This window comes from Panthera onca, chromosome C2 (genome assembly GCF_046562875.1).
Source record: "Panthera onca isolate mPanOnc1 chromosome C2, mPanOnc1 haplotype 2, whole genome shotgun sequence".
In the NCBI taxonomy this organism is placed as follows: domain Eukaryota; kingdom Metazoa; phylum Chordata; class Mammalia; order Carnivora; family Felidae; genus Panthera; species Panthera onca.
The window spans coordinates 129,522,891-129,538,612 of NC_138347.1; the positions used below are offsets into that span (position 1 = coordinate 129,522,891).

The 15,722-nt window shown below is 39.5% G+C and overlaps 1 protein-coding gene across 7 annotated transcripts in view; it reads right to left on the bottom strand.

Annotated features, from left to right (window-relative positions):
• TMEM108 (transmembrane protein 108) overlaps positions 1 to 15,722 on the bottom strand; it is a 402,326-nt gene that overhangs the window by 74,356 nt on the left and 312,248 nt on the right. For 2 of the 7 annotated variants that reach the window (XM_078432333.2, XM_060638689.3), the window contains exon 2: positions 13,200 to 13,353. The exons of the other annotated variants lie outside the window; for them this stretch is intronic. In XM_078432333.2, the coding sequence (XP_078288459.1) occupies positions 13,200 to 13,221 (22 nt within the window). In that variant the 5' untranslated portion in view covers positions 13,222 to 13,353. The remainder of the gene's footprint in view (positions 1 to 13,199; positions 13,354 to 15,722) is intronic. 7 annotated transcript variants of the gene reach the window in all.

Below are 15,722 nucleotides of genomic sequence, written 5' to 3' on the forward strand. Positions count from 1 at the left end.
TTAGCTTTTGAATCAGCCTGAGTAAGGAAGATTATCCTTACCAATTTCCCATGAGCATCATCCAATCCTTTGAAGGCCTGAATAGAACAAAAATGCAGAGGAAAAGCAAATTTATTGTCTGACTGACCTGAAACATCCATCTTTTCCTGTCTTTGGACACTGGCTCCCTTGGTTCTCAGGCTTTTGAACTCACACTAGGACTTACACCATTGGCTCCCCTGGTTCTCAGGCCTTCAGATTTGTACTGGAATTATACCCCCCCCCCCTTTTTTTTGCATCTCCAGCTTACATAACCATGTGAGCAAATCCTTCTTCATAAATCTCTTTCTATAATTGGTTCTGTTTCTTTGAAGAACTCTAATAGAATGCTACAACATGGATGAACCTCAAAAACATTATGCACAGTGAAAAAGCCAGATATAAAAGACTATGTATATTGTACACTTCCATTTGTAGGAATGTCTAGAAAAGGTAAATTTATAGAGAAAGAAAACAGATCAGTGGTGCCTAGCATTGGAGGGGAAAGTGAGGTGCTGTAAATGGGCATGAGGAAACTTTTGGGGGTGATAGAAATGTTCTATAAGTGTACTAGGTGATGGCTGTATAACTGCACACATTTATGAAAATCACTGAACTACATATCTGCAATGGGTGAATTTTATGGTATGTAATATATACCTCGATAAAGCTGTTTAAAAAATCAGGATAGCCAAGTTCAGAAGGAAAATTTAATATATAAGGCTCTGTCAGACCACTGTTGCATGATTATGGCAGAATCAGGATGTCAAGCAGTGTTTTGAAGATGACCACAGCCCTTTTATGACACATGTAAGAAAGGTAAAGAACCGAGCCAGGTAATCTGTAGCAGGCATTATGGTGGTTGGTGTTCTAACATTGTGCTATTTAATCACCATGCCAGCCAGTGAAGTTGGTAATTATCCCCATTTTGCAGGTTTGGGTGCAGAAGATACTGAGATGGCAGAGACATACTAGCATAGCTTAACGAAGCTCGATCTCACATCATGAGACTTACTGAAAGTAACAGCCACCACACGGCAATGTTGGCTTATGTAGCAAAGTAAAGCTCTGAGCCACAAATAGTTATAAAGTCAGAAACTATATTAACAGAACAAAATTCCAATTTCCTGCTTGGGCAGAAAGGAAACAGCAACCACATTATTACATAGTCATTTGTTTTTCCAAAGAGATTAAAAAAAACCCTCTATGACAAAGTAATCAATTAAAATTGGATTTCCTTGATATTTCATTATATCAGTCAAGTCTTTCAAACTGAACTGTCACATAATTACATGTTCAAAAATCAATCTTGGGTTAGTAAATTTACAGTATTCAATTTAGGGGTATATGTTATTTTTAATGACTAAGGCTTTCAATGTTTCATTGAGTAATGAATGAATAAATAATGAATAAACAATGACTAGATTCCATCAGTGCTTAACTTCCTTGATGTTAGGAGAGGGATATCAGGAAGTTATTTTCAGAAGTATACTGACTCAGTAAATTCTTATTAAATTATACTAATTTTCTACACAGTGAAATGTTTGTTTTTAATTATTTAAAAATGTTTATTCATTTTTGAGAGACACAGAGAGACAGAGTGCAAGCAGGGGAGGGGCAGACAGAGAGGGAGACACAGAATCTGAAGCAGGTTCTAGGCTCTGAGCTGTCAGCACAGAGCCCGACGTGGGGCTTGAATCCACGAATTGTGAGATCATGACCTGAGGCAAACGCAGGCTCAGATGCTTAACTGACTGAGCCACCCAGGCGCCCTACACTGAAATGTTTAGGAAAGCACCAAAGAAAGTTGTTTTGGCAAATCTTGATAAAGTTTATTGTCTGTGAACTTTGTCACTATTATTGGAACATGTCTTTTGAAAGAACAAAACATGCCCACTAATCCCCGTGAGTGCTATCTGTTCCCTGAGGGGACCCTGATTGACATAGCTGATGTAAGACAGGCAGAATATGTAGCATATACATCCTCCAAAAATGGTGGTTACCATTAAAATATATAGTATTTTAATAAATACTTTTAATAGTATTTATTAAAATAAAGTGTTTTCAAAATGACATCTCTAATAATATATAAAGTGATTTTTCTTGAGATACTTGTATCACTGTTGGCTTTAAAGAACATCTATTTCTTCAATTAAAGTTATATTATAAAATTGAAGATGAGTGTGATGGAAAAATTTCCCAAAGAATGTATCTTTATTATCAAATAGGCCCCTGGTTCTGATTATATTTCCTGGACCACTTCAGTCTCTACTAGCAGAACTTGTCAAGAGTCAGTAAAAAAACAGGGCAGGGAATTATGAGGTCCACTGTCCATCCTCAACCTCACTTTAGATTTCAGGGTCCATCAAGGAGCAAAGAGGAGCATGAGGCTTAATATTACTCTTCTTACTCTTGAGGGCAGGCATGATACATGTGTGGGGGTGTGCCAGGTATACCCAAATGTCATAGGAAAATGCTGACTTGAAGGGTCAATATTACTTGAACATTAGAGTAAAAACACTGTAATATTAAATGTAGCTTAGAAAATTCAGAAGATTCATGAAATTTTACTTTTTTAATGAGTGGCTTTGGAATATGTCTCCATTCCAAAAGGGTATAAAATGTCTCAACATGTAAAGTCTGGTAAGTGTGTGTGTGTACATGCATGCACGGTGTTATGGTCCCATTAATGTGTCAGTTTTAGTAAGATAATAAGTAGAGAGACACCTGAAACTACACATTTAAGCTTCAACGAAAGTGGCAAGATGATCGATTCATTGGATGTAAATCCCTTGCTTCCACTGTACCTCCCTTCCTCAGTCGTTTTACAGCTGAGAACAGAGACGCAGTGAAGTTCTTGGGGTCATCCATCACATCAGAGGCAGGGAACCAGGTCTCCTGCCCCATGGTAGGTGGGTAGGTACACTCACAGTTGTGTCTCAGTTGTGCCCATGCTATGTGCAAATCAAGACACCAAAGGGCAACAAGAAAGAGTAGATAATATAAAGCTTAAAATATAGTTTCACCATATTTTGTTTGTGTATTTGTGCTGAGTTTTGAATGTTAGGAATATGGACCCAAATGCAGTGAAAATGGTGGTTAGTCAGTGCAGGCTTGCAGACATTATGCAACTGAAAATAACTGTGCTAAATGCTATTACTTGCCTTTCCCCCTAATCCCATCACAATCATTACTTTTATCTCCTAAATATGTATTGTTAAGAGTCCCCCAACGTAATTATTAACAAGTGAGCCAGCAGTACTTGTAAACCATTTTAAAAACACAATAGGCTCTGCAAATGTTTATTCTCGTTAATGAAACTAATCAACAATGGCATAATATAGTATTCCCAGATAATGCTTTTTAGCAATGCTCACTGTGAGTGATAGGAAATGACATAGTTAATGCCTGAACTCTGGTTAAACCTGGCAAGTGAGCTGGGAAAAAAAAACACATTTTCCACTTTTCTGTGTTGAGACAATCAAAATGATCAAATACGAGTCTTGTACTAGTTGGAGTTATCCTTTTAAGCCTGTGTCTTGTGGACTATATGCTGGTATTGCATAAAATGTTTCAATACTTTTTAGGTACTAGGTGCAAATCTTGAAAGAATGGCTTTTCCGGAGGCACACTGCTTGGCATTAGAACTGAATGTAGGCTTGCTTTTGTGTACTTGGGTATCAAAGGGACAGGGAACAGGAGATCTTCCTAATGTTGGTCTTTAAGGTTTCTTACATGCTCTGGGAAAACCAACCCCTAAAACACAGAAACCTCTTACGTTACAAAACAGACAACAGATCCTTTGCTTGTATATGTGTATTGGCTCTGTATTAACTATATTTTCTTATTTTCTGTATTCTGTGGCATTTGCAGATCTGAGGACGGACTGCCCCTCCTCGGATTAGCTAATTCTTAGATACAGTAAACTTGCCTGTGAGTCTGCCTTCGATATTCAGACCAAGCAATTGTGAGCCCCACTTACCTTTTATCAGGTCCTTACAGTATAGGACACTATCCCTCTGCCCCAATCATGCCCCAGGGTCAGGTGCTGAGCAACTAGGAGCCACCCCTACAGGCCACAGCCCAGTCAAATTATTTAAAAAAAATTATTTTTAACGTTTATTTATTATTAAGAGACAGAGAGACACAGAGTGTGAGCAGGGGAGGGGTAGAGAAAGGGGGAGACACAGAATCCGAAGCAGGCTCCAGGCTCTGAGCTGTCAGCACAGAGCCCGATGCGGGGCTCTAACTCACAAACTGCAAGATCATGACCTGAGCCGAAGTCAGTCACTTAACCAACTGAGCCACCCAGGCACCCCCACTCAAATTATTGAAACTAGCCAATCCTAAACTTGTCTAAACTGCTTACCCTGCCTCGCCTAGTCTTTCCCATGAAAACCACAAAAAAGTCGCTCACCCATGTTTCCCCTTGCTCTGTCTCCTGACTGACCACGGTGCTTCCCTGTGTGGCATGCTGTGCCCTTGTTTGTAGGGATCTGTGAGTATAAACTTCTTCCTTCGTGACAGTCATTTCCATGTCTGTGTATCTTACCGGACCTGATTAAAATCCTGGGTACATTTTAAAACAGAGTCCCTTACCCAATTCTTTTCAGAGTTAGCAAACAAGGGTAGGGGTGGTAAATGTGCTCTTCTGGACACATTTCCAATTTCCTTCTTTGCCTGGGATTCCGTTGCTCTAGGACTGGCTACAGGTTGCCAGGCAACAGTATCAGGTATGCGGCATATAGCTCCTGGACATTAGTCACTCTCTTTTAGGTCTTATTTACTTAGGTGTTAACGTTCTTAAAATGTCATCAGGACCAACCTCTTCCCCCTCCTCCACCCCTGTAAAAACCCCTCCCACATTCTTTATCTTTTGAACACTTTTGAGGTTTTCAATAGCTTGATATAGTGAGATACCGAGCAAGGAAAGGCATGGGCCTGTGAGGTAGCCTATGGATTCTGTGACATTGACACATTTTACTCAGGCTCACGGGCTCATTGTAATTTCCCAGAAACTTAGGGTGAAAAATCAACTATTCCTGTTTTCCTCTCATTTTGACATTCTACTTTTCTTATTTCTGGTTTTCACATTTGTCACTTCTATGTGATAGGGAGACCATCAATAAAATATGCAAATGGGATATGATAATTATATTTGTAACTGGGGAGAATGGGAGCAGATGTATGATTGTTAACACTGGAACGGTCCAGGAGAAGAGTGTATGTGTCAGATTGAAGATGTACATTGGCCTAGGGGAATGGGAACCATTTTCAGTTTTTGTTATTTATGGTATCATCCTAGGCAAAGAAGAACTATGGGCCTGAGACATAAATGAGAAAAAGAAAAGAAATGCCCTATGATCCACTAAGACCTCTGGTGGTTTTAGTCTATATCATACAAAAACCTTAAACATAAGTTGACTGACCTGGTGGTGGGTCTAGGGGTGGAGTGAGGCATAATTTCCATGAGTTCATCCACTTTAAGCCATCCCCTAAACAGATGTACTACAGAAGGAAACAGCTGTACTCGCTATGCGAATGTAGCTTCAAGGCAAGTCCCCTCAGCACCCCCTTCCAAAAAGATTGCCAACTCCATCTCCATCTATGCAGAAATTCTAGAGAACCGGGCTTGATCTTTAAGTCAACTTCTGTCTACAGGAGGTCAAAACAGCCATATTTAAGAAGAAAGACTAAACTCACCAACTGGTTGGTTAATCCATTTGCTGCTGAAGAGTTATCCCACTTTTGTTTCCCTCACTGAAACAAAGACAATTTGTTTCTCTTGCTTGGAGAGTAGCTTTATGGCTACCTGGTCACCCACGAGGCACTGAGTAACACCAGGCTGCAGAACATGATCTAATATCTGAAGCCTTTACTTTCACTAAACTGCAAGTTTAATAATTTCCCTTTATTGTTCCTAGATTACACTGGCCATGAATCAAGAGCTAATAGCCTTGCAAGAAAGTATTCTTTCTCTCCACAGTTCAGATTACCCCAATGGGAATTTATGTAGGACTGTGTCCTCTGTCAACTCAAAACAGGGAGTAGAGTAGGAAGCTCTTCTGGAAACCTAAACAATCCAAAAGAAGATCATTCTTTGTTTATGAAGAAGCCATAAACAACAGTATTATTGTTTGCAGTTATTTATAACTACAAGCAGCTTAAATGTTAAACAGTAGAAAAGTAGTCATATAAAATGTGAGAAATGCATAGTGGTCATAAGCACAGATGAGCTTATGCCTATCTCTACTGCTCACTCACTGTGTGAGTGAGTGGGCAGGTTATCTAACGTCTCTGAGCCTCAATTTCCTCATCTATTACACGAGAATAATAGAGTTGTTAGAAGTGTGAAAGGAGTTTATATTTATCAATATTATGAGGATGAATTAATATTTGTCATAATATTTATGTACCTGGTACATGGGAACACTATGTAAGTATTTGATAAAGTTGTAATTTTCCAGATGGAGAATTTTGCAGTTTTTTCCAAGATCATTATCAAGACTCTACAGTGATGAGGAAAATGGTTATAACAGAAAAGGTCCCATGAAAATTGTAAATGCTCTATGTAAAATATGAATATGGAAATTCATCAAGAAACTACATAAAATGGAGACAGTTGTATTGTGATTGAGGAGATCTGTTTTCTAGACATTTTGTATAGCTTTAGTAAGTTTTAGGGAGTCTTGACAAGATTTACTAAGGAGTGATGGGATAGACAGAGGGGGACATTCTTCTTGAGCCTCTGGTTCTTCTGGCAGAGTAGGAGGATTTGTCTGCTGTACCTAGAATTAATAGAAACCTACTCATAAGAATATCTCCAAGAGGAAGATAAATGGGGTAAGAGGTTTCAGTAGCCAGGAACAGAGAAGAGGGACTAAAGCCAGGGGGCTGGCACTTCCTTTCTACCTACCTCTGACTCACTAGTGGGGTGGTCCAGGGGGGAGGGGTGGAGCTTCGAGCATCTTTGCAGGTTAGATGGATAAAGACATCAAAGAGATCAAAACATTTGAGACTTACAAGGTGGGGATAAAAAACTTTCATTAGTGAGGGATGTGCCACAGTTGGTGAAATAACTCTGACAACAGAAAGATATTAACACGCACATCAAACATCCTTCTCTCGCCTCCTGTGATCTTGATATCTTATCAGACTTTACCAGAAGGGCAGCTTCCCCAGGATAAAGTAACATGGATGTAACAGTCACGCCTTAGGTGTTCATTCCAACTCTTTTTTTTCCCCTTCCTTCTCATAAGCAAAGGTTCTCAAGGCTAGAAAGAAACCTTAGAGATTGCCACAGCCAGTGGCTCTCAGGGTTGGCCCATGGCCTATAAAAGGTCCATGGTCTTTAAGAAGTAGCAGCTCTGGGGTGGGGCCAGGATTCTTCATTTTTTTTTTTTAAGTTTATTTATTTTGAGAGAGAGAGAGAGAGAGAGAGAAATAGAAGCACGAGTGGAGGAGGGACAGACAGAGAGAGGAAGGGAGAGAATCTCAAGCAGGCTCCACACTGCCAGTGCAGAGCCCAACATGGGGCTTGATCCCACCAACCATGAGATCATGACCTAAGCTGAAATCAAGAGTTGGAGGCATAACAGACTAACTCACCCAGGCACCCCCAGGATTCTTCATTTTTAATCTCTCTCCGAAAGCAGGTTGAATCCCAGTAATGTGTGTGAATCCTAAATGATCTAGACTATTTTAGTTATAGGGAATGACTGACCCAAAGCTTTCCCTTTCTTCTACCTCTTGGTTACTTTCTATTTTCTTCTCCACAATTACCCTGCTTCTGTCTTCTTCTACCTCTCTCAAAATCCTTCTTTTCTGAGCTGGGACTGGCATTTTAACTACAAAAATGAAAATACCAGTTGGGGGAAGGGAGGCTGACAATGTATTGTCACTAACAAACATACTGGCATTTTTCCAACATGGCCCAATATCCTGACATCTGTCTCATGCAGAGAGAAGTATGCCTAAGCCATGCACACATCTGTCCTGGCAACTACACAGGGACACAAATTAAACACTCTAAATTAAATTCGAATGAGCTATATGCCTAATGAGCATTATTAGTGTCTGCATGCATTTAAGAAAAAGCTACTGCTAGCCTGATATCGTTCTGACCCCCTTTAGAGACCAAAAGGATCTGAGGTTCAGCTCAAACTGGGCCTTGTTCTATTGTCTTGATCCGGTATCTGAGGGCTAAGCTTCCCTCTGACCCCCAAGAAAGTGAGGATAGCAGACAATAACAGGAGTCCATCATTCTCACTGGTTTGTATCCTCTTTTTTCTTCCCACCTGATGAGACAGCTGTTTGCTTAGAATCTATACCTTTGAGTCAGACACACTTTCAGTCCATCTTAGTTTCTGGCAGTTATCCTGATACTCTCCCCATGTTTGTTTGTGACCTTTCTATGCTGGACCTTAGCCTCACTGTCCATCAATGGCCCCAAACAACCCTCTGTCCTCCTCCACTGGCCCTTGCCACATCAATGGCCTTGGCTCAGGCAGGTGCCTCCTTCAACCTGTCCATCTCCATACAAGAAGTGGGACAGAGATCTGGACAAAGTGAAAATGAAATGCTCAATGAAAATGTTTGATCATTACTTTTTATTTTTTTAGTCTAGCAAATTGGTATTGATAATTTAATACTTACATGATACTTATTGGTTAGCCTGGCTACTTGATATTTTGAGTTCTGGAAACACATGAAGAAACGTGACTTCTTTGTGCATCAAATTTTTCATGCATTGTGTGTGAAAATATAAATCCCCATGAGAGTTCTAAGCACCCTGCCTCCTGTGTGCATAATTTGTCTTAACAATGTGATGGTTATCTTACATTTAATGAGCCCCAAAAAATCAAGGGTTTGGGGGGCAGATACTCTGGGATTTAAATCCTGACTTCACTGTTTTGATGGCTTTACGATTTTTTTTTTGCCTGCTTTTAATATTAAGTAAAATTCTTTTGAAAATTTAAACATGACTAAGAGAAAGCCAAGAAAAAAAAAGGGACTTTTGTTAATATTTGAACCAGAGTGTTAAGAGTGAATACACCACTTGGACATTAGAAATGTAAGGAGCAACAGGAATAAAAAATAAGACAAGGGAGAATTCTGGAGATAGTCTGGACAAGAGCTCTTCTCAGTCTTAGAACACTCTGTCTTGTTCTTTCACTGTAGTAAGAGGGGTTGTGCCTCTACAGACAGCCCCATTACCCTTTGCTGCCTATAAAATGTTTTTATTCAGGGGCCTTGGTGCACTGTACATCCCACACCATGTGGTTTTCTCTTCTTTAGTGGGCCCAGCTGTACTGCAGGTGTGCTAATCCAATAGCATCCTTTCTATCCTATAGTTCTTTATCCCTCTGTAGGGGGTGAGGCAAAATAGCGTAATCAAGTTGTCCAGCAGCCAGTGGTGGCCCTAGCGTTGAACTTATTGCCTCCCTCCTGGTTCTTTCAGTGTCTCCTGGGGATAGGAAGAAACTCCTGGGCAAGTCATTGCATACTTGTGCTCTTCATGAGCAAAGTGAGGGGGAGGGTTTTCTAGGTAACAGTAATAATAATGACTAACACTGACACTGGGCTTTATAGTTCATATAATGCTTTCAGGACATTTCATTTCATGCTTACAACTTTCCAGGCGGGTATATGTGTTATCACCAACTCCATTACAAATAAGGCAACTGTGGGTCAGTTGTGGGCAACTAATGGGACCAAGATCACACGGTTACACAATGGCAAGCAGGTATGGAACCAGAGCTCTTGGGGACCACTTCTTCATCCCTCCCCTCTAGAGGAGTTGCTCTCAAAGGCTGCTTCCAGATCCCAAATGCCAGGATTCTCAGGGTACGGGGCACACTGTTTAGTTTTTGCAACAAAAATTTTGGATAACTTATTCCAATCTCCAGACTTGTTTTATGAAACAAACATGAGAAAAGTATTTATAATCTATATGCTAATTTGTGATCTTAGCATCCTAAGTTTTACCAAATTCATCATTTTCCCATAATTTGTTACAAAAGTATATAATGGGGAGTAGCTGAAAACACAGCCTTTAATTAACTTGATAGATAAACCCCAAATGCTTTTGCCCACAATCCTACTACTAGTGTTGGTGAACTCTGATTTTAGGTAAGGGTCTACACTATTAAGTTGGTGGTTCTGCTCTCATTAGGCTGAAATGGCACATACATTCATTTCTTTAAAAGCAATTCCTCAGGAAATAGTAAGGACATATGGATGCTTAGAATCTCATAAATCTTAAATTATCCCAATTGTGAATCTGTCAACATTATTAAAGGGAATGGGTTGGACCATCACTTCCTGAATTTTACCATCTTTGTAGCAGCCATTTAATAAAAGCTCATGTGCACCTAATTTTAATTAGCTTCTATCAATTGGGATAGAAGTTTAAAAAATCAAGCAAGCCAATAAGATACATCTCAATATTGCTACATGGGAATTAATAGATTCAACCCTTCTGCAGATAAGAGAATTATCACAGGGGGCAAATGTCCCATCTCCAGAAATAATCTTTATACCAGTATTTAAATTAAATTTTCCAGAAATAATCATATTTGAAGGAAGTAGAGAAAATATCCTTAGATGAGTCATCATGTAGTGATGGCTCTGTGACATAACGGTGTGCGTTTCTGTGGTTCTACAATTTCTTTTGGCTTCTCAACTCTAAATTGGATTTCTTTCTTAAGACAACACAAAAAAGGTGGTTTCACTTTTTATTACCACATTCTTCTGAGAAACTCAAAGAATTTTAGAGCCATGTTGCTAACAGCCAAGATAGCTCTAGGATTGGAAGATTTTTACTGGAGGGTAAAACTTTCTTCCATACGTTTAATATTATCACTTTCCTTCTGCCTAAAGATGCCCTGTATTTTTCTAAAGAGGAGAAATAAAAATACTCATTATCCAAAATAAAGGACTTCTAGTAAATTAAATTCATTCAAGTCACATGAAATAAGGCATAGAGGACTAAACCCTTCAGAGAGTAGAACAGTAATATTCAGACATAAGAAATCCAAGATCTTCTGCATATTAGTCTGGTCTGTTTGCCAAAAGGATGGCAGTGTTCCAATCTGCAGCATCTCCCCTTAGTGCACTGAAGCTGATTTCCATGTTACCAGCTGCTGTTAGAAGTAATTCTAAAATTCAAGTTGACAATTTCTTAGTTCTTCAATTCTACTCTAATTGAGATGATGGGCCCTGCTTCCAACCTAAACTAGATCAGACTCTGTGATATAAGAGGAGCCTTCAATTATGTAAAAAAAAAAACTATATACAAGATGTGGGTGTATTCTACTCCCATTTCTTTTAAGTGGAAGAGGAAATGAACTTCATCTGCACAAAGGATACTCATGCTTGATGAGTTAGCCAGTGAAACCACTCAATGTCCTTCTCAAGAAGGAACTAAAAATAAGGGGTCCTAATTTATTAGGTGCTTGAAAGTTGGCTCTGGCCAGCTTCCTGGACAGGAAGTTGGCAAGATGAATCTTTAAAATCCATCCCATTTCAGGAATGTGTATTGTGCTAATCTTTGGCCTGAAGTGCATCCAATCCAATGCTGGACAGTGTCCAAACTCATTCATTTAACAGCTGACATTTGTTAAGGGTTTACTATGTGCCAGGTCCTGTGTTAGGCTTGGGGACAGATTGGAAGAAGGTTTCTGCCTTTGAGGGGTGTGATAAACGCTTTCATGGAGGAAAGTAGTAATTTCAATAGGAATCCGAAAGAAAGCATGACTGGCTTCATCTGTGGATTCAGTGTTCAAGAAAGCTGGGGGCCAAATCCTTGGATAAATGGCAAGTGGTCTAGATGTAAACATTATCCATGACAGTTAACATTTCTGAAAGGTGCCTATTGGTAAATTGATTCTTCTTAGTGTCTCAGAAAAAGCAACTTATCTGTGGAGATTGAATTACCCAAGGTTCTATTCCCTATTATTCTTAAGAAATAGTACCATATCTGTATCCCTTTTCTCAAAACTCCATTCATGTAAGATCTCATCTGTTATTCCTGGCTGCAGAAAGCAAAGCTTACTAGAATTCCAGTCTTATAAAAAAGGAAACTGAGATGTAGAGAAGATACTTTTTGGTTAGGTTGTTTGGCTGAGGTTAAATAAGTGACATATGAACTAGAACTGGAAGCCAAGTGTCACCTATCTCAAGTCCAGAGCTCCTTACAAAGCTTTGTTTGATAAAATTGACAATAAATTCATAATTCTACAATAGGGAACTATGGCTAGGGCATCTGTCTGAGCAAAGGAAGGAGGGCCTTGGTGCTTGAGAAAAACTTGCCAGTTATGGGCAGGCTAAAAGTCACACTAAGTTACTGCAAATTGTAGAGCACTTTGGGGTGGGTTCCTCCTGCCTGATGCATTTTATAAGTAGCTGAGTTCCAAGTTCCAGCCATATTGTTTCTCTCTCTTATGATGACAATCAGTGCCAGAACAAGGAACAAATAAGAGGTAGCTATGACAGGATCAAAGGAAAGCCTGAGACCATTCCAAGACCTCATGGGGCCTAATGAGGACTAGGGGAGGAACCCACCACCTGGTAAGGCTGAAAGCAGAACTGGAAAGGAGCTTAGCAGCAAAACTCTTATTAGAAGAAACCTTATTAGAACCCTAATATTTATAAAACAGCTTCCTCCCCATTTGAGCACTCTTTTGGAGCACAGTTTGAAAATGTGCACTTCCTTGAACTCCACCCCCCTCCCCTACTCCCTTGTTCATACTTACATATGGTGTTCTATATCCATGTGTAAAATAATTCTCTTCTTCCCTTTGCCAATTTGGTAAATTTCTACTCACCCTTTAAGATCCCCATTAAGTGTTTTCTAACAGACTCATCTGAGGCACTTGTTAAACATACAAATTTGGGTTTCGTCCCAAATGTATTAAATCCAGATTTATGTTGTTACTGAGCTCCTAGGGGATTCAGATGTACGGTTAGGGTTGGGAACCACTGCAGATCCTGCTTTGCAAAATGGTTTTAACAAGAGATGATTTATAGTGGGATTAACTCCAAATTTGGGGGGGGGGGGGAAGAAGGAGGTGGTAGAGAGACAGTCTGAGTCTATACCTTGCCAAGAATCTGGGGCTGATCAAGGCCAAGATGGAAAGCAAAGAAGCTGGAATGGCACCAGATCCCTTCAGGAAACCTACCGGGTGAGTTTGATGGCTTCATTAAGGACACAGAAGTAAGACAATAAGCTCAGCAACACAGGATATCCAGAGGGCTTATAATCAACAAATCTGCAATTTTCTCTAGGGCAAGGCTCAGGGAGATTCCACAGTCCATGAAGGTTGCAGCTGTCCCCTAAAAAAATTCAGTACTGATAAACTTTTCTTCTGATATTTCCATTTATAAGGTTTTTAGAGGGTGCCAAGAAGGAAAACAACCCACTGCTTGTTTTGACTGATAGTTCTAATTGCTATTAACATTTTCGGTATTGACTTCTGTATGTTACTCAAGGTTCAAAAAAAAAAAAAAAAAATCCCCTTATGGCCCTCTACTCTCATCTTCGTAAAACATCTCCATACAAAACCAAAATATTGTTGTTGTTATATGAGCAGCTGTATTAGTATAGTGTAGATACCATTTAAAACATCTAAGCATTTTAGCTAGTGCCATTTAGCATCTCAATTCATGATAGCATAACTTTTTTTTTTTTTTAACAGTTTGTTGGCTTAAACAAGTCACTTTTTTTTTTTTTTAACTTATTGTCAAGTTAGCTAACAAACAGTGTAGTCTTGGCTTTAGGAGTAGATACCCATGATTCATCACTTCTTATTTGCATAAAATCTCTGGGTCCTTCTTCATTTCTCACTGTAACTGAGGTACAGTACTGAGCCGGTATGATTATTACCTTTGTTTCCTTATTTAAGTTTGGGATCCAGTGGAGTGAGGTAATCCACAGAGAAGAAAAGTTATACACCATTTTTCTTTTCCTTTTCCATGAATTACTCTATCTGATGAGGCCAGTTCTCATTAATTTTCTATTTGTTTGCACAACGTCAGGGCTCTGTTTCTGAATCAGTTTATTTATTTATTTTTTGGTAAGAGGTAATTAAGTGGCTGATAGTTTTCTTACCTGTTCCAGGTCTTTACCAAACTGTTAGCTTAGTGAGGCCTTCCCTGGTCACCTTGTCTAAAATTTTACATCCTCCCTGCCCTACTACATTCTTATCCCCCTGGTTCTGTCCCCTTCTTAGCACTTATCATAATCTAATATAATGATGTCTATCATTTGTTTATTCTGATTATTGTCTGTTTTCCTCATCAGCAGATAAGCCCCAGGGCAGGAATTTTTGTCCATCTTATTCACTGATGTATCCCCACCCACCCCATCCCACCCCCACCCCCCCCAATGGCTAGCACAACACCTGGTAAACAGTAGGTACTGGTTGAATGGGTAAGTGAATGAAACAGGTTTTTTTTTTTTTTTTTTGTAAGTTTTATTTATTTAAGTAATCTTTACACCCAACGTGGGGCTTAAACTCACGACCCCAAGATCAAGAGTTGTATGTTCTTCCAGCTGAGCCAGCCAGGTACCCTGACACTGTCTTGCTTTTTACGAGGAGGCTGAGCTAGCATAGGGGACAGACATTTAGATGTCCCATGTTTCAGCTTCTACATCTTTGGCAGTGTAGTGTAGAGATTTCCCCAAACTTTGGTTCACAGGGCACTTAGGCCCCCAAAGCTAAAGTACTTATGTCCTAACAACTCAGTAGCTGTATGAAATGAAATACACACCCATTGAAAGAAAAATATTTTAATTTTATTCTTTAGTACCAGAATTATTTACTAATGGGGTGTGTGCATTACTGGTATCGTGCAACTTCTCAAACCTCAGAATCAGATTGCATACCAGCACCCTCAGTCCTTGTTCCATTTTGATTTTTCACATGGAACTTGCTTTTTACCACAGTGCTGAAAAAAAACCCAGCTTCACAAGGTAGCATCATAGGAATTCAATGCATTCTAATGTGGAAGCTGAATTTGAGCTACCAGTTCAGATGGTATCTGACAGATGTGGAGTACTGCTGTGCTTCCATCCACAATTTAAAATATCTTTCAGTACCCCAGCTAGTTAGTTCACTGCTGCATCCTGAGGAGTTTTGGTGCAATTTCAGAACAGTGGGTAAAGCAACCAGATGCATAGCTTTTGGAGTTGTGTGAACTTGCACAAGGTTTCCCCTCCATAAGGAAAATAACAGTATCTACCTCACAGTTTTTGTTTTGCTTTCTATTATTGTAAAATCTTAAACCTACATGAAAATACATACAATAAAGCCATGAACCCTGTCTCTTGTCACCAAGTCCCAAGAATCAGTCACTTTTGGCCAACCTTATTCCAGCCATACCCCGTATACCCTGTTCCCTATAATTAGGATGTAAATCCTAGAATTTTGTCTGTAAATGTTTCAGCAATTTTTTTTTGTATGTGTGGAAATCAAATAGGTTAATATGTGCAAAGTATTTAGCAGAGTGCTGAGCATCCTGAAGTGTTAGGTATTATTACTGTCACCTCAGCACCAGTAGCTCTTCTATATGTGAAGCACTCAGTACCTCCTCTCCAGGGATGTGTCATCACACAAGCAGAGACTGATGTGTTTTATGTGATTTTCCCCAATACAAAGGCATATCCACGACCACAGGGAATAGGGCTGCTGCAAACGGACTTA